Source organism: Lagopus muta, chromosome 3 (genome assembly GCF_023343835.1).
Source record: "Lagopus muta isolate bLagMut1 chromosome 3, bLagMut1 primary, whole genome shotgun sequence".
Lineage (NCBI taxonomy): Eukaryota > Metazoa > Chordata > Aves > Galliformes > Phasianidae > Lagopus > Lagopus muta.
Genome location: NC_064435.1, coordinates 80,628,733 through 80,650,490, shown reverse-complemented (window position 1 = coordinate 80,650,490; position 21,758 = coordinate 80,628,733). Strand labels below are relative to the sequence as shown.

General features: G+C 36.6%; 1 protein-coding gene across 1 annotated transcript in view; it reads right to left on the bottom strand.

The window, feature by feature from the left end:
- The window catches only part of EXOC2 (exocyst complex component 2), a 127,291-nt gene that overhangs the window by 90,377 nt on the left and 15,156 nt on the right, over positions 1 to 21,758 (bottom strand). The window contains exons 3-6 of the mRNA XM_048939216.1: positions 18,750 to 18,926; positions 16,201 to 16,327; positions 6,376 to 6,489; positions 1,364 to 1,488 (exon numbers count right to left, since the gene is read on the bottom strand). Of these exons, the coding sequence (XP_048795173.1) occupies positions 1,364 to 1,488; positions 6,376 to 6,489; positions 16,201 to 16,327; positions 18,750 to 18,926 (543 nt within the window). The remainder of the gene's footprint in view (positions 1 to 1,363; positions 1,489 to 6,375; positions 6,490 to 16,200; positions 16,328 to 18,749; positions 18,927 to 21,758) is intronic.

The window sequence follows — 21,758 nt, the reverse complement described above, 5'->3', positions numbered from 1 at the left end:
AACAGAAAAGCAGTATTTATCCAAACCAGTATTCTGAAAACCAACAGAAGTGCTAGCTTGAGTGAAGCTATGAAGAGATGGATACAAGTTTACTTAGTCTGTGGTACCCATAATACAGGATCAAAAACGGAAATCCTTCAATATACAAGGGCTGCTCTGAAAGTAATGCCTCCTAGTTTATGATGCTGGCCCAAAATATCAGTGGTGGATGCTGATGACACGGCAATACACGCTGAACCTTCTCACTGACGCTCCATTTCATTTTATTGCCGTGTGACAGATGACGGCAGAGGGGCAATCTGACAAAACAGTGCAACACAGAAGTTCATATGAAGCAAAGATATGAATTCCTCCATGTGGAAAAAGTGGCACCCATTGACATTTGTTGACTCTTGCTGAATATTTATGCAGAACATCAGATGTCAACACAGTGAGGCGGCAGGCTGTGTGTTTCAGCAGTGGTGACAGCATCAGTAGGTCACCTCCACCGGAGAAAATTTTTTATGAGCACAGCATGCAGACTTTTATACATCGCCGGCACAAATGCATAGCTAATGGTGGTGACTACATTGAAAAACAGTGTTTTGTAGATGAGAATTTGCTTGATCAAACAATGCCATTCTTTTTGTACCAGATTCCGTGGAAATAAGTAGAAGGCATTACTTTTAGAGCAACCTATGAATAATAGTTATACTATACACGTGTGCTGCATTGTAGTAAACGTCAAAGCTATTGGAAATAGCCCACTAGAGTCACATTCTTAGCCAGCACAGTCCTTGTCAGCAGGTATTGTAGTCCTATCTAGTTACGCTTTTACCTGAGAGACATTTTATGTCTCAGGCTAATGTGGATGTATTTACACATATAGACATAAATACATGTACACACACACACAACTATGTATACAGAGAAAGACAACTGATGTAATCTCCTTAGTGTGCCATTTTTCCTGTGGTAAACAGAATCTAAAGGTGGAAAAATTTCCTAAATCTGTGGGTACTAAATTTTCATATAAATAATACAGTCTGATTATGGGATAAGGCATCATGGAATAGAAGCTTTTACGTTGCTGTAGTCTGTAAAACATATAACATCTCTTGTTCCACATTTCCTCACTTTTTTGCATTTGTGGGATATAGTTTCAAAAAACATCTTCAATTCCTGTCATACTTTTGGTGCCATCATTTGCAAATATACCCTAGCAATGAGCTAGCCTGTCTCAACTTGTGATCAAAGTAACACAGAGATCAGACTTGTATGCTTCCAGAAAAGACTGCAAAGAACAGTGTTTTTAATATTAAATTCAACCACACATGCAGATACAAACTTTTCATTTATACCATATTTACTAAGTAAAATTTACCTGACAGAGCATCTTGTGCTTCAAAAAATGTACTGAGACCTCCTTTCACATAAGCCAGACTCCCCTCATTTTTCTTATTGGCTTGTTTCTTCAAGTTCACAACAGCCATTTTGAGCTGATCAAAACTGAAAAGAAAAACCAAAACGCATCATGGCATTCAAACAACAAAGAAGGTCATCTAATGAATAAATAGAACAAGTTACTTGGAAAATAAAGATAGCTATTGCTGCATAAACTGCTAAAGAGAGCAATTACTAACTAGTTTGATTCATGATAATCACTATTTACTCTTAGTCTGAAACACCGTGGATTATTTTTTTTAGTTTAGTTTTTAATTTTTAAACTTAAATGGAAGATTCCAATTGCATGCGATAAAATTCAATTTTTATGGCACAAACTAGTTAGGAAATTTCTTCTAAGTACGTATTGCTGCTCTTAGCTAACTGCCTTTATTGCATGAAATAGGAGATAGTAAATCACTTAGTACACTATACTGACTACTGCAATATTAGAAGTTTCTTTAATATTGACATTTGTTTAAGTACAGATTAGTCCACAAAACGTTTACATTTTCTGAATTGCTTTAATATTTTTATGCTAATTTGCAAATATAGCTCAGAATTGAAGATAATACTGGTGCAAACATATAGAAAAACTGAATGGATTCCTGCGTCATGAAATCAAGTGTTTTTGTCGAGGCCCACTGATTTTTTTTTTTTTTTTTTTTTTGAGGAGGCTTGAAAGTACAATACTACTATTCAACTTATTATTTATGTAACAGGTTTCTTTTTGCCTTAGTTTCCTAATATTTCTAGACTATTTCCAGTTCATATTTGATTTCACGTTTTTATAATTCACAAGTAGCTGCAGTAGCATGGAATCATTGGATGGCGTGGGTTGCAAGGGACCTCTATGATCATCTAGGCTCAACCCTTTTGCCATGGGCAGGGTTGCCAACCACTAGATCAGGCTGCCCAGGAGCCTCTTAAGTCTGTTGTTGAACACTTCCAAGTATGGTGCATCCATAACTTCCCCAGACAGCCTGTGCCAGTGCCTTCCCAACCTCTGAGTGAAGAATTTTTTCTCATTAGTTACGTTCCTAGATTCATTATAAAAGCACAGTGACAAAGAAGATCAGAAATGCAAACACATGATTTTCACCTTTAAAAAGCCTTTTATCCTACCTGCAGGACAAACCCATCTCCCTAATACAAAAAAAATTCAAATGTAGTAACTACACCATACATCTGGGTGCAGAGGAAAACAATGAAATAAGGAAATTAAGATATACAGCAATTCCACCAATAGCCTTTGTCCATTTGAACTGTGGTAGAAGATATGGTAACATAAAAACAAAACAAAACTTTAGATCAGGCAGTAAGAAGGCTATCACCACCTGCAGAAGGATAAAAAAACAACACTGGTGCACTTTACTTTTTGTACCAGCAATGTCACAACATTTTTGCTTTATTTCCTGTTTCCATCTGCTGGTCAGAAAGTACATTACTCAATGACTGGATTAGTCTACCTGGGCATGCAAGAAGTACTTACCACCAGCTTTTTCAAACTAACAAAAATCTGTACGGAATCCTTTTTAAGCACTGTTTTATATTATCTGATGATCTAATTGTATGTCTAAATAGTTTATTTATATTTGTCAGGCTGTTGCTGGGAAAAAAAAAAAAAGAAAAAAAAAAGATGCTATTTTGATTACTTAAAAAGAATTTCCTTAAAGGAAAAAACATACATAAGCTAACCAAAACATCGGTGCACCACACATTTAGCCCTTCCAACACCTGAGGTTACACAGAGGACAAGAACTAAATCTTTCCTCTGTATTTCCTGTACAGCAGCACAAATTATACATGGCAGATAATTCAAATTAATAGCAACAGAATATTTCTAAAATTAGACACTCTGAAGTGGGAAAAAAAATTGTTTCTTAAAGATACAGTTAGACTCAAAACATGGTTAGATTTATCCTATCTTTTGAATCATTCTTCTGTTTAATGTTTCCAAACTTTCTGAATTTTCAATACTAAAATTTTAAGTTTTCTAAAACAATATGAATCTTATTATTTTACTAGACTGAGGTGACCATGACTTAAAAGCTGTTGATATTCAAAGACAAACTGAATGGTGTTTCCCCCTCCCCCCCCCAAGTAAGATTAAAAATTTATGCAGATATTTGAAAACAAAAAAACAAACAAAAAACAACCAAACAACATTGAAATATTTCTTAATAGGAAGCTTCATGTTAAGATGACAATGGACTTTTTGGTGTAGTATGGGGTAAAATGGGACCAGACAAGGTAATATCAATTAATAGTACTGACCATTAGCAAAATCAGTGTTTTTGCTGACACCTTCTCTTATTAGAGATATACCCATTACATTATACTGCTGTTTATATGCTACGGTAATAAGAATCAATTTATTTTTTTTAATGAGCATCCTTAAATGTAGCTTAATCATCTATGACATGCACAGGTCAAATCAGATCTCAGCTTCCAGTGGCGGTGATTCCACAGCTTTCAAAGTTTCATGCTTGTAGGGTTTAAGCCATCTACTATTGGTTTGAATCTTCATCTAACCTTACTGTTTTATTCTTAGTAAACCAGGAACAACTGCTATCTACCCTTGAACTGTCTATGTCTTTCAGAACAGCATTTCATAGTAATTTTATTTACTTCCTAAGAGCACTTAATTCATTCACACTATATATGCAAATATTTACATAATTCTGTTCATGTGGATCAGCTACCACCCTTCCTGAAGCAGAGGTCAAAATTAGGCAGAACAATTTAATTGACACTTAAAACAATGCCAGTGAGACTATTTATCCTCATACCTTATAAAACACAGTCTTGCTGACACACTTCAGAGGATGTTTTTTTACTGGACTGCTAACTAGTATTTATGGCATGTTTCAAACACCAGGTCATTGTACTACCATCACCTAACTCTGGGTCATTCCCATAGTTTTCCACAAAGACTGCTTTGCATCCCACCACGCTGCCCTTCCAGGAAATATCATGGAGGTTAAAATCTTCTACAAGAAGCAGGGCGAGCTCTATGGAGAGAGAGTATCTCAAGTCAATTAAACATTATTTTGTTTACTCCTTCATCTTACTGTAATGTCACCTTTCCTGGTCTCTTCAGCCAGCACTCAACCATCCTGCTACCCATTCCGCTAAGAAAGAATATTTTCAAGTTGCTCATTCACAAAGGTCAAGTCCTTGTCATTTTCTCCCCAGGCATCTTCCCCAGAAAGCCTGTTTGTATCCGTCACAGAACCCCAGGGTTACTCTATTTTACTCCAGTAATGCTCTTGTCTAAATCTATGTGTGGAGCTAGAGCTCCCCTATTTGTTTCCCAGATTGTAAACATGTAAAGTCACTTGAAGCTGGGCACTTTCAGTTGGTTTTGACTTTCTCAGCAGCTCTCTCAGTTCCATCACAGGGCCATACACGCACCACTCTGATCTCTGTACCTTCAGTTATCTGCAAGCTGCTATCACAATTCCCTGACATTTCTAATTTGAAGGTTTTGTCACAAACTGCAAACCCACTGGCAAAAAACGTTTCCCTTTCATTATTTCAGATGAATCACATTTCTCATTGACCGTCCTTATTCATCAATAGAAAGTTCATGGCTATAGAAGTAACAGAAGTGAAAATGCCACCTCTGAAACTAGTTCTACAACCAGCTGTGAACCTACAGTATGCTTCCACTACTACTATCTTTCTACGCTTCACCTGTAAATCAAAGAAACTACCTGGGCCCCCACGTTCTTCATCTTTGTACCCAGAGCTTTGCAATCACTTTGTCCTACATCTCTCTTGGCAGACTTAGGGCTACCCACATAAGTGAGCAACAGAAGGGCAAAGCTTACAGCAAACTTCTTAAAAACACATCAAAAGTTGATTGTTCTTTCTTACTGTATTGTCTTCTCAGCTTTATAAAAACCTGAAAGCCATTTTGTTGTGTTACACACAATTAAATCACCCTACTGTTACTTATTTCAAAAGATGCCATCTTTGTGTGTATATTAGGTAACAATGACCTCTCATTGTTTTGACTCCTTTATCTACCATAAATTAAGAGTAAATTAAATTATTTCCCAAGTAAATCAATGGAGATATTTTTGAGCTCGTAGAACAAACCAAAACACAGTCCTTCCCCCTTGCAAAAACAAAACAAAACACCAAAGCACCTGATCTTATAATTACACAATGAAATAAATTTGCAACATGGTACTTTCCTTCAGACTCTGATCAGAATACTCAATGGAAAGCAAAATTCATCCTCCACTAAAAATGGCTTCAAGAATTATCTGAACACCAGCAAACAGAAGTTTCATAACTCACACATGCAGACATATACGTGTAAGGTATCTGTGTAAGCACACATTACTGTGTACGAGATACAATAATGAAGAATTGTCAAGATTTTTAAGACTTACACCCAAAATTTACTCAGTGGTCCATCTTCTTCCTACTGCAGCATTTCCCATAGGAATTAACTTAAAGCTGATGGATATCACTAACAGTTTTACTCTTAGTGAGCCTCTAGTCACAAGTTAGCATCTGGAATTTCCACTCAAATCCATGTTACTTAATTTCTTTGTTCATAAAGGTATTCAAATCTGAAGCAAGGCAACTGCCATCTCATACAGAAAAAAAATTAGGCCACAAATCAAGTCTGGTTAAAACTGATATTCCATTGTATATTTATATATTTATATATTATATTCCATTGATATTTATATTTATTATTTATATTGATATATATTTGATATTTATTTATATATTTATATATTATATTCCATTGATATTCCACACATTGAGCAAGCAGTCCTTGTTGATTCCAGTCTAAAGCCAAACAGAAATATCACAGACAGCAGAGATTACAGGTATGTTACTTTAATGTCAATCACCAATGGCACATCTACTATACAAGAAAATCTATTCGATGTTATTAAAGCAATTATTCATACAGTAGCAACAAACCTTGTTGTTGAATGGTTCTCAATCAGGTACCATGCAGCAGAGAAGTTTTCACTAGTGAAATCAGCACTCATCCCAGGGAACAGCATCTCTAAATCTTTTTGAGGAAATCTGCCTCTGAAAAATGAATACTCATTACTTCAGTAAGAGACATTATGATGAATTGTTTACAGTTTAAAAAGTTGCATAAAACAGCAGCTCAAATTCCAACAAAATGTAAATACAAACTTGCAATTCACTATTAAAAATAAATCTGGTATTTCAGACACAGTATGACTGGGAAAGAAAAGATTAAAATCTAAAGTAAGTAAAACCTCTTCTATCATTTTGATTTTATCACTATGCATACGAAAGAAAGCACTGTATGCAAAATATTTTTAAAAAGAAAGAACTGCTACATTCAGAAAACAGGACAAACTCACTATGATACTACTGATATCCAAGCAAGAGACCATTAATGCTGAATATATTTTAAGTCAACTCTACCCTTTAAAAAGGGAAATATCTTTTGCAAGTAGAGTAAATCAGAATATTCTCTATAATCTATGAACTAGTTTCTATCCAACATGACAGGACATCATCAGGTTTACTGCTTGTAAGTGATCTTGCATCATCCCTGTCTAGAGGCCAACCAATTTGCAGCAGGAGTCTATTTGTTTTTAGTCAGTCTTACCATGCAGAGAGCCAACTGCTTGTGAAAGCCGAATTCTGCAATGTCAGTTTTCAAATTACAAGCAGTTTTGAAGATACTCACATAGCAAATGTAATTCATTTGTTTTAAGTCAGTAGAATAAAAAAAAAGTTAAATCACTTGTGATGAAAACACAACAATATTTTTCTCAGTCCAGACATACACATAACACTTGGCCCAGCAAGTGTAATTAATTCACCAAGTTTATTAATTCCACTAAGCACACTTAATATATCACCAAATGCACTTACCACTCTGTTCTTTACCACCAGTTATATCCAATTTTCAGAAACTAATTTTGCCAAAGTAGCTTAAAGCTTTGTTATTTCATTTTCAGATGAGGAAGTCAATAAAGTTCCTCTCTGATGTTCACAAGCTAGGTGAATTCTGCTATACAAAGTACTTTAGACATAGAATCACAGAATCATAGAATCACCAAGGTTGGAAAAGACCTAAAAGATCACCCAGTCCAACCGTTCACCTATTCCCAATAGCTCCTACTAAACCATGTCCCTCAACACAACATCCAGCCTTTCCTTGAACACCCCCAGGCTCTGTGATTCCACCACCTCCCTGGGCAGTCCATTCCAGTGCCTGACCACCCTTTCTGAAAAGTAATACTTCCTCATGTCCAGCCTGAATCTCCCCTGCCGTAGCTTGAAACCATTCCCCCTGGTCCTATCACTAATGACACGAGAGAAGAGGCCGACCCCCAGCTCACTACAACCTCCCTTCAGGAAGTTACAGAGAGCAATGAGGTCTACCCTGAGCCTCCTCTTCTCCAGGCTGAACATTCCCAGCTCCTTCAGCCTCTCCTCATATGGCCTGTGTTCCAGACCCCTCACCAGCTTTGTTGCCCTCCTTTGAACACGTTCCAGGGCCTCAATATCTTCCTTGCAGTGAGGGGCCCAAAACTGGACACAGTACTCAAGGTGTGGCCTGACGAGTGCTGAATATAGGGGAACAATCACCTCTCTGCTCCTGCTTGCAACGCTGTTTCTGATGCAAGCCAGGATGCCATTGGCCTTCTTGGCCACCTGGGCACACTGTCAAACACACTACCAAACCTGGGGGATGGGAGTCAATCCAGAATCTGGTATTGGAAATTACATTAAAAGTGTACAAGAAACTACCTGAATGGGCTGCAAAGTGATGATTTGTTAGAAAGCTATTTCTGTCTGTAGCCAAAACGTATATCAAGATGGCTGAAGTTGCTTTTAATACAGAAGACAACATAAAAAACAAACAAAAAAACTGCCAACAATTTAAATTAAGAAAATCTAAAGGCAAGCATGTTAAGTACAATTATACAAAAATAAAATTTGTTTTCTCCAAATTTCTATTCATATCTAACTGGTTACTAGCACACGCAGGTTCAAACAAGCACATACATAATGACCAGTACAGAAGTCATTCATCAGTAGCACCTGATTAGAACAAGGGTATGAAACAACACTTTTTCAAAATGAGAAGAATGTATCAAAGGAAATGCAAGGAAAAGTGATGAGAGATACAAGAAGTAGAGAAATAGGGAAAACATTGTGAGAAACAAACACAGCAGTTAACAACAAAGATCCCAACATTTCTATGAGCTCAATGAAAATAATGCAATAATGCAATATAAAAAATAATAATTAGTAGAGATTCAAGATTATCCCATGACCTTTAATTTCACAAATGCCTGTTATGTTCCTTGAAACATACTTGAAGGCAATATCTTATTTTTCAAAGTACTCAAAAGAACAGAAGAATTTACAGGACAGGATTTCATATGTGATGACACGTGTCATCCATGTCCAAAAATCCTTTCACATTAAATGCATATGTGATTGCACCTTTCTGGTATGATTTTTTAATGCTAAAAGAAAATCAAAACAATAACAACAAAAAGCACTTTTGGTTACCTTGAATGAGACTATGAACTTTTTATAAACAATATATTAGTGCAGGTAACACAATATAGAAGCATAATTTTGTTCTTATTTTTCAGAACTTCAATATATTTCCTCAGAAGCCAACAGAAACAGATACAACACAGAAGGTATATACACTCAACAAATATACCATCACTAAACACTACTATTGCTACAAAACTCCAAGATATCCGCATGACAGTTTAAGCTTATGTATAAGTTATGTAATTCATAGAAAAAATATAAATACACTGAGATAAAGACCAATTATTTAGCTAGGGATGTAATAAATTCCTGCAAATGAGTTTTGCCCACAGACTGTGTGACAGAAACAAAGTTTTTTTCAGTTCAGTGTTTGACTGCATTGAAAAGTTATTGGAAGCTTTTTTCCAGCAGATGTATTCCTGTAGAGCCATAAATTAGCAATGAGTTTATGGCTGCTTTTATCTATGCGGACATTTTTTAGAGACAGTCACAACAGAGTAGAAACATGAACGTGTATGTGTGTGGTAGGTTAACTGTATGTTATACTCTATGGTGTAGTACTCTTATTTTTAATCATAAATTCTACCAGTAGTTTTTCCACTAACAGATATGGGTAGTTTGAACTGACTTGGTGCAGCTGTCTTTGCAACAAGCTGCTCACTAAGAAGTTCAATCTGAAAGTGATTGAACTCAATCTCTCCAACTTTCTCAAAAGTCTGGCCAGATGGGCCTAAAAAGAGATTGACTACACAGACAAAAGTTTGTTTCATTAACTTCCATTAGTAAATTAAATAAATAAGTCCTTAGACATTGTTCTCATGAAAACTTGCTTACCATTCACTTATAAACAAGCACATACGCGACTTGAGAAGTATTTCTGTTTTACTCATTTTGACATCATAGGCTGAGCATGAACTAGTAGGAAAAGTTGAGATCACGCTAGCACACAGTGAGACTGTCCAATGCTCTTCTGCTGAATTGCTAGTTCTAGAGAAGTCAATTCAGGAAGCAACAACTCTTAATACTTCATCACTGATTAAAAAGCAATCACTGCAAAAGGAGCTGGCAACCAAAAAGGAACCCAGAAAGAATTTAAAGAAAAGAAGTGGTAAGTTTAATGTATGTGAAGATTCTGCTGAAAGTGTGAAGTTAGAGAAATGCATAAAAGTGCATTTATATGCTTTCTGCTAGGCAGGCTATTTTACTCACTGCAAAACCAGACCTTGTACTAAAGCTCTGGCTAACATTTTAAAGTAGTCTTATTCATTCCTCAGAACTATCAGGCCGTAACTTAAAAGACAAAGGAATTAAAGTTTTACATACTGTTTATGTTCATGAGATAACCATAATAAAAAGAAATTTGGTTTCAGGCCGCTGTATACTTTCACGTTCCTCAAACATATTTTGACTACTTCTAATACAGTCATGCAGAACTCCAATTGCTTCCACGTAAAGGGCATACAAATCTGCTTTGGATTCAAAATGCATTGGGTATAATCAATTCCCTTCGGTTACATCTGCCCAGCAATACAAGTTAATCCCTACATCATCCCAAACTTAGATTCAGTATAGTCCTTAAAAATTCTACAGAACTTGCACATATACAGAGCACTTATATTCTCTGGAGGTTTCAGATCAGCTGTGATCTCCACAGGTAAATCACAGCCCTCAGCCAATCACAATTTAGTATTACAGAAAATTCTTGAGTCATGGGAACAGAAAGCAATGGATACAAAAAAAACCCAAACAAAACAACAACAGGGCTCTTGACTATGAATGCAACACTAAGTTGTAACTTCTGTAAAGATTACACTGCTCCCAGTCTCGGTGTGTGTTTTCCAGCATACATGACAATGTACAGCAATTAAAAGCCAGTCCAAAAACAGAACACAACGACCAAAAGGTAACTTGAACCTCAATTCCACAGGAGCCTATAGGTCAAAAGAAGCAACTTTAAATAAACACAGATCCTGAATAGCAACAGTGTAAACAGGTCAACCCAGAGCTACTCTACACTCCCTCTCTGTCTGGTACCAGAGTCCTAGAAGCAGGCTTTGTACCAGCTGTACTGTGTTAATCCTGCACGCAAGAAGACCAGCATAAGGGACACTGGAGTAGACTAAACAAGACAAATCAAAAGGTACTAACAAAGATCCCTCCAACAGCAAAGACACACACTCTGACAATTACTGTCTAATAGTTCTGGGTTTATCAGAAATATGGCAACAAATGACAACCATATCTGAAAATGGCAGAATGTGGTAAAACTTGTTAAGAGATTAATACGCAGATACCTGAAATTGATCATCAGCCTTACAAGAAGAAAACACTGCTATTATTTTTAGCAACATAAAAATACGACACACGTTCTGCATCTCTCTCCTACAGGTTTTTTTAGATACCACTGTGATGAAAGTTTCCACAAGCCTATCATACCCAAGAATGAAGTTTCATACAAGTCATTTAAAAATAAACACGTTACCACAGGCTCCAGAAAGCCTCTTCCCATCTCACAGCAGCAAAATGATGTTTGCCATTAGATGGCAGCGTAAGATCATCTCTTCCCTCTGCCAGATGAAGTGTTTTGGAAGCTGGCGTGGGAAGAGGGAAGCATCTGTATTGAGTGGGTGGATACAGAAGTATGTGGAATGTACTTAACATGTCAGCATTTGCTTTCATGTAGGAGATGTATCCACCATAATGACCTCTGCTACATGCAAAACAACAAACAATACTTAAAATTTTTCAAACTACTGCAGTTACTGCTTTGTGGAGAGGAGGTCTAGCAGTGTGGAGAGAAGGCAGGGAATATCTCACGTAAAGGACTTATGTGAGAGGGTAGAAATGTATGCAACACAACTGAGAAAGCAGTTCATTCACAAATCTTAGGCAAACTTACATTTTTCATCATCTGATTTTACTCAGAGCTCTTATGAAACATGTCACACAAATTTTCTTTCCCAGAACTGTTCAAAATTTAGGACACAGTCTACCGCTCCGTTCTTGTAAGTATTTCAAAGGGTGAGAACCAGTCCAAGTACTGCAACATCACTGTTACTGTTAGTACTGTTAGTACTTCCATGCCAACTTTCCACACTTCTCAGATTGAGGTCACTACACCGAATACTCTTTCTCTTCCTGAAAGCTATTTAAGTCTCTTGTAAAGACTTCTGGCTACATCTCTGTAACACCACAGCCAGGAATAATACTTGGGGCGGAGAGTGGCACAGACTTGCTTTGCACTTAAAGCCAGATGATGATAGAAAACTAAGGCTGTAAGTCCTTATGGCATCCGGAAAACTATAAACTAGAACTCACATGTTAAACGTTTTAAATATCTGCTTTATAATGTGAACGAAGTACTCGATAGCAAGCAAGCAACGTGCATTAAATGATAGTGCTGTAACAAAACTTCATCGAATTTACAAAACAACTCTTAGAACTAAGCACAGTCTATATTAAAATAAAATAACCTCAAAGGACAGGTGATCTACATCTTTCCGAACTGCCTTTTCTGAACCATTTGCTGATGACTGACAACCACCTTCTGCAAGGAGAACTCCTCTCTCTCTACTTGCAGGCTACCCTCTTCCTGCCATTTCTTCAATGTGCTTCTCTCAGCTCAATCCTCATTTTCTCACTCTGTTTTTCTCTTTTGTCCCTTCTCTAAAAGGCTTTTTTGTTTGTTTGTTTGTTTTTTGTTTTGTTTTTTACTGCATTTGCACAAGCTTGGCACTCCTTTTCTTAACGGCCATGAGGGTGCAAGGCATGGGATTTGAAATTCCACCAAATCAGACCAACATTAAATGTGTCAGCTTCAAAATTCAAATACACCCTTATTTGCACACATTAAAAATGGCTTAAAGAAGCTAAAGGTATTAACAAAGGAGAATGCTATGAAATCTAGTCTCCTTGTACACACAATTGTTCTTCACCATATTAGGTTAATTATAAAACATCCCAAATATTTCAACAATATATATTTTTTTATCATTTCTAGTAACAAACCATTCCCTTGCCTAGTAATGGTTAATACCAATAGCCTGCTTATCTACTCCCTTTCTTAATTTATAATTGCCCATCTTTCCAACACTGTGGAAAATATTTTTCCCTACTCACCCATCCGTCAAGTACTTGAAAACACGTTTAACTAAACAATATGGTATTAAAGATTATTTTATAAAAGCAAACATTGTTTTGCTCCAATTTCTGAAGAAAATTATGAAAAATTTCCCACTGGGGGAGGCATTTAAAATTGCGCACAGAACAATCCATCTATAGTCACAACTTTAAACATCATGCAGTTACCCACAGCACATGGGTAGCCCTGGTATTTCATGTCTTTTCCCACCTTTTTCTCCTCCCCATGACTTCTCGTTCTCAGTCCCTCCACACAACTACTTGTAATGCTTCCCTCAAACTGCTCATTTTCAACAGTAGTGCACACCATAATCTTCCTGCTTCGCCTCCACTGAAGTTGGAGGTCAGTAGACCACAGACTTAGACTTGACATTCCACTTCCCCATCTCCCCCATGTCACAAAACGGTTTTTGTTTCCTACTTGTGTTTATTTCTGAACTTCCTTTTAATTTCTTTTTCACACAAAACGTGAGGTTTCATTAACATGCTTATCACTAATGCTTCCAAATTAAACCCTTAAAATATGGTATTATTAGTTTCTTATTTAACAACCATCCAAACAAATGACTCCAAACTAATCCTAAACTGATACTGTTCAGGTTTCTGGAAGACAATTCTTAACCTAACAAATTCACACTGTCATGTTTATAAGTAGTATTAATTTTGGTTCTACATTTGAGTACCACATTAAACATTTTCTTAAAATGAGAGCAAGCAAAAAGTAACTGCATCATAGCCAATGCATTTAATGAAAGAATTCCTGTGAGGAACACGAGAGGGCTGATGCAGCTGAACTGATTATCTTGACTTAAATCTCAGATAAAATTTGGAAAAGCTATTACAGGGCTCAACGAAGAATTAAAGCAGAGAAAAATAGTTTTAATGTCAGTCACAAACATTTCATACAATGTTTGAAAACATATTATACAGGCTTTAAGATTAAGTGCTTCAGTGAATAAGTAACCAGACACAGTTAATGTATTGCCATTTAAAAGGAAACTTGCTACTGTCTGACTGATTAACAACTTAGTGTTATGTGATGCCAACAGAATAAATCAGACAGACTAAGGAACTACCTAATTTAAACAACAACAATAAAAAGCCAACAAATCAATCAGTGGAGAAGAAAACCTGAGAAAATCTGCAGATAAAAGTTTTACTATAGGCCACATTTCTTTTTCCATCAGTATTTGCATCATCCGCTAACTTTATCACCAACAATTTTTATTAACAGTCGGTAAAAATATTAAGAAAGATTTTGTCACCTGGACTTTGAAAACAAGCTTGTCAAGGAAGGTGCAAACAGAGGAACACTAGCAAACGTTAGAAGATAGAGGTAAGATAAAGGAATCTGGGTCATCACTGCAGAATGAGCAGCCATGTCAGTAGCAAAAGTAGCAATTTAGCTAACGAGTGCCTCCTGGCTAGTTCACACTGTAACACAGTGTTACAGAAAATAATGATTGTTATTTTATATCCTGAATTTACAGACAGGCAATGGAGGGTAGCAGCAGACAGAGGACGTCTTCTGGAAGGATTCTGAAACACTGACCATCAAGTTAATAGGGTTGGAAAACAAAAGATGAAAGAAGAGTCAGTAAGAAATTATACCAAGAGGTTGGTGAACAATACTCGAAACAGAAAACATCTCCAGCTTATTTTAAAAATACGGCTTAGTATTTTGAAAAGAAAAATATCTATTTAAAGTAGGAAGGAAATGAGCAACCGGAGTCCGGAAGCTGATGACAAATCCACTAGAAATCCCATACAGATTTCAAGAACAGTGTAGTTTCTCAGCAAAACAAAGTAACAATGGACACAGTGGATACATGTACCTATGTGATGCCCTCAGATTAAGACTGGATTTCTTCTGAGAAAACAGTCAAATAACCACAAACCATTGGACTGATACAGAAATAACTGAAGTTTAAAACATACTGAGATGGCAAGGCTTCGGAACAAACATTCGTATATTTACACAGATTTATGAACTACTTCAACTCCAATCATGTTTTGTCAGAATTCAGACTCAGACCTATAACTATTAGGGTTTCAAAGGAGCAGTAATTCAGGTAATAGACAAAACCAGAGACAGCTGAGTTCTGTTACTAATAACACAATAGAAGATGTTGTCTATTGTGTTAAATAGTAAGAGACTTTGATTGAATAAAATTCCAGGCAAATATTAACATAGATACTGACAAAGCTCAGATATCAGAAATCATATCGGGAAATTTTAGCTACAGAAATATACAATTACATTACCCCACCTTTGTGAAAGAAGAATTATTCTGAAATCGCTTGCATTCTCCACCATCTGAGAAAATGGATCAATGGAACTGCACAAGTACTTGTCACAAATGGACTATTTAGAAGATGAGACTCTAGAGTCTAATTTTAAATTGCATTTATTCTTGCCAGAGTTGCTTCTTGATAAGTATAAATACTAACCATGCTGACATGTCTAGGAGTTGGTCAGTTTGGAGCACAACCAGTGTGTCACTTTTAAAGCTCTATGACCCTGTTTGTCAATTATCAGATAGCTTCTATTTCAGAAAAAAAGTCAAACTCCACCATATTTATGAACAAAAGTTTAGAACTCCATGGGTTGGAAAGCAGTATTAATAACTCAATAAAATAAACAAATTGATGTGGTATAATAAATCACATTTTACAGTACAATTTTAGCAACAGAAAGCAATCTAAACATTCTTAAAAGCCCCATTAAACTCAGATGCTCAGATGCTCCAGTAAGCATTCCATAACCACAATGTATAAATCCAAAGCCTTAGGTTATTTACCAGTCCTCAAAATATAAGCATCAGTGGAGTTCAACACATCAGACTTTTAGATCTATAGTTTTTTATTTTCTTTTTTTAATCTACAGATCTAATTAATTATCTAAAAATGGACTGTGAAGCAGAAGAGATTGTGCACCAACAACTCTTCTGAGTCCCAAACACTATGCCATCCACTGAAGCACATGCATTTTTAAATCCTTTCCTACCCTGTAAATTATTAAAACTTTTCTGAAATTTATAAAGACATATATATATAGAGAAACACTAAAAAAGTGGATTAAAGGCATTTGGTACTCACTTGTCCATCTCAATACCAAGTGGATTAGCCGGACGTAGGGACAAAGGGGGAATCCCTTTGTTTCTATCAGTGCGCATGTCATAATAGTTCATTTCATCCACCCAGACAGCAGACTGATCCAAGATACCTAGAGAAAACAAAGCACAAATCCTTAAAAAAACAAGGACTGTCAAGCACTATCGACTTCTAACATACTGATCTAATTTGGAAGATCCTGATAAATATAAAATGGATGCCTAGGTAATATATTGGAAGTTACACTGCAAAACAACCTGGATACAATTAAGCTGAATTATTTTATTTTAGCTGTTAAAAAGGTATCAATAATGACTGGGCATCAAACATTACCTCTTAGAGAATGTACAGGTCCATAGAATGTACAGGTCCATTTAAATGAAAAGCGTTTTCCTAATAATAGCATATTAACATTTTCCATTCCTTCAAGTATTTTAATATGTCTTGTCATCAGCTACTCTGAAAACAAGCAATTAGCCAGCGGCCTTCCTACCTGCATATTTTAGGAAAGATCTTTTTTCTGTGTCACTAATAATGAAAAAGTAGGCCAGTTTTGGCTGTGTGCCAACATGGATGACTGAAGTTGGACAAGGAACTGGCCTTGTTTCCACAGCTTTACAGCAATGACAACAGGTAAACGTTTGGCTCTGGCCAAAAATGCAGCCAGCCACGTTCGTCATCACCCCCTTCTTTAACATAAGATATTCAAGATGAGAAAATATCAAGATCCCAATGTTGTTTTTTGTTTGTTCTTTTAATATTCATTTTCCTCTCCCACCACAAAAAATTTCACCATTAATACCTGCCTGCTTTTCACCTTTCTAATGGCCAGCTTCTAGTTCAGCTTAAAAGAAATAATGCTTTATTTAGCTGCCATTAAACTGCAGAGAGCAAAAGTCAAAACCAGATATTCTTGTGGGAATCTCAGTGCTAGAAAAGATGACTAGACAACTTCCTCAATAAGGTGCTCTGAAACAAATGTTTAAAATCTAGAGGTTATTAAGGCTACAGTTCCTAGACTGCTTGGCAACATAACTTTAATGGTTAAACACCACGAGAGAAATACTCAAGACCTTGGAGGGTGGCTTGAATTACAAATCAGAAACAATACTAAAGATTCAGCTTTTCCTTTTGAAGACCAACTGTCAGCTCAGGATTTAGATGTAAAACTCAGTATCTGGTTTATACTTCGAATTTACAAGAACTCTCTGAAAGTAATGCCTCCTATTCTATAATGATGGCCCACAACATCAGAGTCAGACACTAATGGTATGGCAGCAGATCTTGAACCTTCACACCAGTATTCCATTATATTTTGTTGTAGTGTTACAGATGGCAGCAGAGGGGCAGTCCAACAGCATGGAAGTGCGTATGAAACAAAGGGCAATGAATTCCTCCAGACAGAAAAAAATGGCACCCAATGACATTCATCAACGCTCGCTGAACGTTTATCAAGACCATACAATGGATGTGAACACAGCAAGGCTGTAGACGTGAGCTTCAGCAGAGGCAACAGCCATGTTCCATGGCCATGTACTGCTGTCACACCAAGAAATGAAGAGTACCTTGATTAACTCAGCTGCACAAATTGGCAGATTATGACCAGGGAACTCTGTATAGAGCTGAATATTGTCTTCAGTGTGTTGGAAACAATGGTGGCAACAATGGAATATTGTAAAGGGGTGATTCTACTGGATTTCCTGGCACCCAGGCAAATCATCAATTCAGACCATTACATCGAGATGCTGACTGAGCTAAAGGCTCAAACTTCAGAATAAGGCCAAAGAAGACAATCTTTCTCTTACAACACAATAATGCCAAACTCCATACCAGTTTGAAGACCATGGAGCACACTACCAGTGTTGGCTGGACTGTCCTACTACACCCACCCCACAGTCCAGATTTGGTACCTTCTTTTGGCACTTTGTTCAGGTCGATGAATGATGGACTGCACTGTCAACATCTTCCTAGCAATGACACTGTCAGAGCAGCTTAAAATGGAGAGTTACCTCTGCTGGTGCAGATTTGGCTACCACAGCATGCAGGCTCTTGCTCATCACTATTCAAAAACACATAGTTACGGTGGTGACTATGTTGAAAAACAGCGTCTTGTAGTTGGAAATTTGCTCTATCAAATAGTGCTATTGTATTTTTTGTATCTGTTGTGGTTTCCATGGAAATAAACAGTTATTACTTTCAGAGTGACCTATGTATCTAGCAAATTAAAAAGCAGTATGAATATTTACTGGATCTGTTATGAATTTCCTGAAAATTTTACAAGTTTAGTACTTCTGTTTACAAACACAAATGGACACTTTTCATTAGTCCTTGATGATTTTATCAGGATACTGAGAAAGCAGAACTGATATCACAAATATCATTTCTACATTTTAATAATATACCCTGCTTTTTCTGGACAGCTGAGGACTGTCTCGACATGAACCCATTTTAAACATATAATTTATTTATACAGGCATTCAATTATATTTTCCTCTAGCAATCAAAACAGATGCAAGTTTGAACAAGAGAAGTACCTATTTTTTCCGGTTTCAGCAGCTTGAAGGAAACAGTTGAAGTTCCTCTGCCACCAGATTTTGTAGTGACAATAATATCTCCTTTGTCATTTTTAGCTTGTCCAACTCGACACACAATTTTACTAGCAGACATCCATTCAGCAGTGAGCAGACAATTGTGCCCACATATCGTTAAACCTACAGGGGAGGAAAAAAACCCAAACAAATTACAAAAATCAACATCCTATGAACACAAGTATCTTCTGAAATTCAGTAAGGCAAAAACATTTATGATGCTTCACGTATTTTAGACACAGACGTATGACCCTTCTCTAGTGCCTTACAGGCAACTACAGTTTAGGAGTCATGAATACATTTTTCAGATATTCCTCACGTGACTTCAGTCCTAGTGTCCTAGTGCCACTTGAGACTGTGCTACTTTGAGCTTATTTTAATCTCTGCCATCAGTTATGGAGCTACTGCAACTTAATAATATCCTCTATCAGCAAGACTACAGAACTGCTATTCAGCACTGCACAGTGTAATACTATAGAAAGTTTGGTCTGTGTGACTTGGCTGAGCAAAAAACAAAGAGATACTGCTAACTATTCACAAAAAAAAGAAATGTTTCTCAAAGTATATTTAATGACACTTTCGCAGACACTGCAAGATGATGATACTGGTTTAAAAAGGAAAAAAATGCTCCTTAAAAATTATTCTGTCCTCATTTCTTCTGTATAAAAATCTATGATCTGCAGAATAGACTGCTGTTGTTGTATGCATATAAAAAAATAGTCATCTGACATTCATTTGTCTCTTCCTCTATACTTTCTCATAACTGAAGTAGAAATGATGCATGCTGGAAGAAAAAATACAACGTTTTATCCATCAACTCTTTGAAAGGGTAGATAACAGCAGGACAAGGGGAAAGGGTTTTAAGTTGAGGGAGGGAAGATTTAGGTTGGACATCAGGGGGAAGCTCTTTACAGAGAGAGTGGTGAGGTGCTGGAACAGGCTGCCCAGAGAGGTTGTGGATGCCCTGTCCCTGGAGGTGTTCAAGGCCAGATTGGATGGGGCCCTGGGCAGCCTGGTCTAGTATTAAATGGGGAGGTTGTTGGCCCTGCATGTGGCATGATCCTTGAGGTCCCTTCCTACCCTGGCCATTCTGTGATTCCGCGACAAAGCTCTCTCACAGAGAAAGATTAGGACATATTAAAGCAAGTCAAGCTTTAGTGTCAGTGTTTAATTTTGTTAGTTTAGCATTTAATAATAGTCTTAAAAACTAAGAGTCAATGTACACTTAAATACAAGCTCAGGTTTCCCTGAGGCTACATCTCATGTAGTCAGACCAGTCAGATCAACTCATCAGTTCTGGTCAGATCAGGACTCTGGATCGCGGAATAGATAGATTTTTTTTCCTTGGATCTACAGCTTCACATTTCCAATTTGAGCTTCTTTATCCTAAAGAATTAGGAAGCTCTTAAGATCTATAATATCAATACAAAAAGGTTCCTAACAGACTTGATTACAGACTTCATTACTGTCTTCTTAAATAAAACCCTTTACCATATGTCTAAAATGATAAGGCCGTACTAGTGTGCTGGCTGTACTAGAACATGTTAGTCAGGCAAAGCAGTTCTTTCCCTGTTGGCTTGGCTTGGCTAATTTCTAGAAAGCTATGACCAATTTAGCAAATACAGACAGAAAGGGATCAGCATATGTGGCTCAGTACCAAAGCTTCACACTTACTTTTCCTAACAATTTAAACCCCTGACATTACACAGCAGACAAATTTGGCAGCTTTCATGATTTTGTCAGACATTAAAATGCCCTACTCCCTGCCAAAATCTATTTTGAAAACAAAACCCAAAAAATAAAAAACAGAAAGGCCTTGAATCTTATTACTACTGAAGGCAATTTTACTTGAGCAAGGGCACGAGATACATTTCTTATGCATGCCTAAAAGGAGGTGAGGGAGGCAAAAACAAAAAAGCAAATTAAGTCTTCCAAATCAAAAACAATTTTGCTTGCTCTTTATTTGCAACACTTTAACCAGGCTAGAATATTTATTTTTTCAACAGATGATGGGAAAAAACACACATTTATGACACATGGCTTTTAACCTTACACTAAAATTAAATCTCTCGTTTTTTGTTAGACTTCTCTCTGATTGGGAAATGCACTGCAGCAGAATAGCCTGAACCATTCATAAAGACAGATTTTCACCCTAGAGTTTAAAAAAAGCCTGAGTATAATCTAAGCCTGAGCAATTTGGTAGGGCAGAAGCTTTCAATAACAATTTTGAAGATCCTTGTATCAACTATTTCCCAGTCACTAGAAGTTCTTAAAGCTCACAAGAGAATACCACGTGATCTGACACTTCTTAAAAGGAGGGAAACTACATTTATCTGTACCTTAAAAATGCAAACTAAAATCTCAGCTCCTCATATACTTCACAAAGTACAGTAGCGGCACAGGGCAACTGCTGAAACAAAGGCATGTCAGGAGAGATTGATGGTAAAAATAAAACTATTTCCTCCTCAAAACAGACAATTTCTCCTTAAATAAAACCTTGTTTTGATCTGCTATAAGGTATGAGGATATTTGAGAATATTAGAGGTCTAGTTTTCATGGAGTATTTTGGAGAGTCCAGCCCTCTGCCTATTTCAATAAATAGAAACAAGTAATTCTCATTAGACTTCCCTTATAAATCAACAATTTTACAATGTATTCAAAAACACAACTGCAAATGTCTTAAGAGACAAACTAAACTTCAAAAGCATAAATGCTGTGTGAATCTGGTGGATTTTGTACTGTGAGCTATGGAGTTACAAATAAAATGTTTATTTAGTTTCAAGGATACAAACAGATTACAAGAAGGCTCTCCCTTAAATGAAACCAAAAGCCATATTCTATCATGTGGTACTCCATGTATATAAAAAAATAGCTTACTGCTTTTTGTTTTACTCTAATGTATCTCAAGTAGTAGATTATAAATGTTATAAAACCCTCACTTCCTTAAATTGCGTG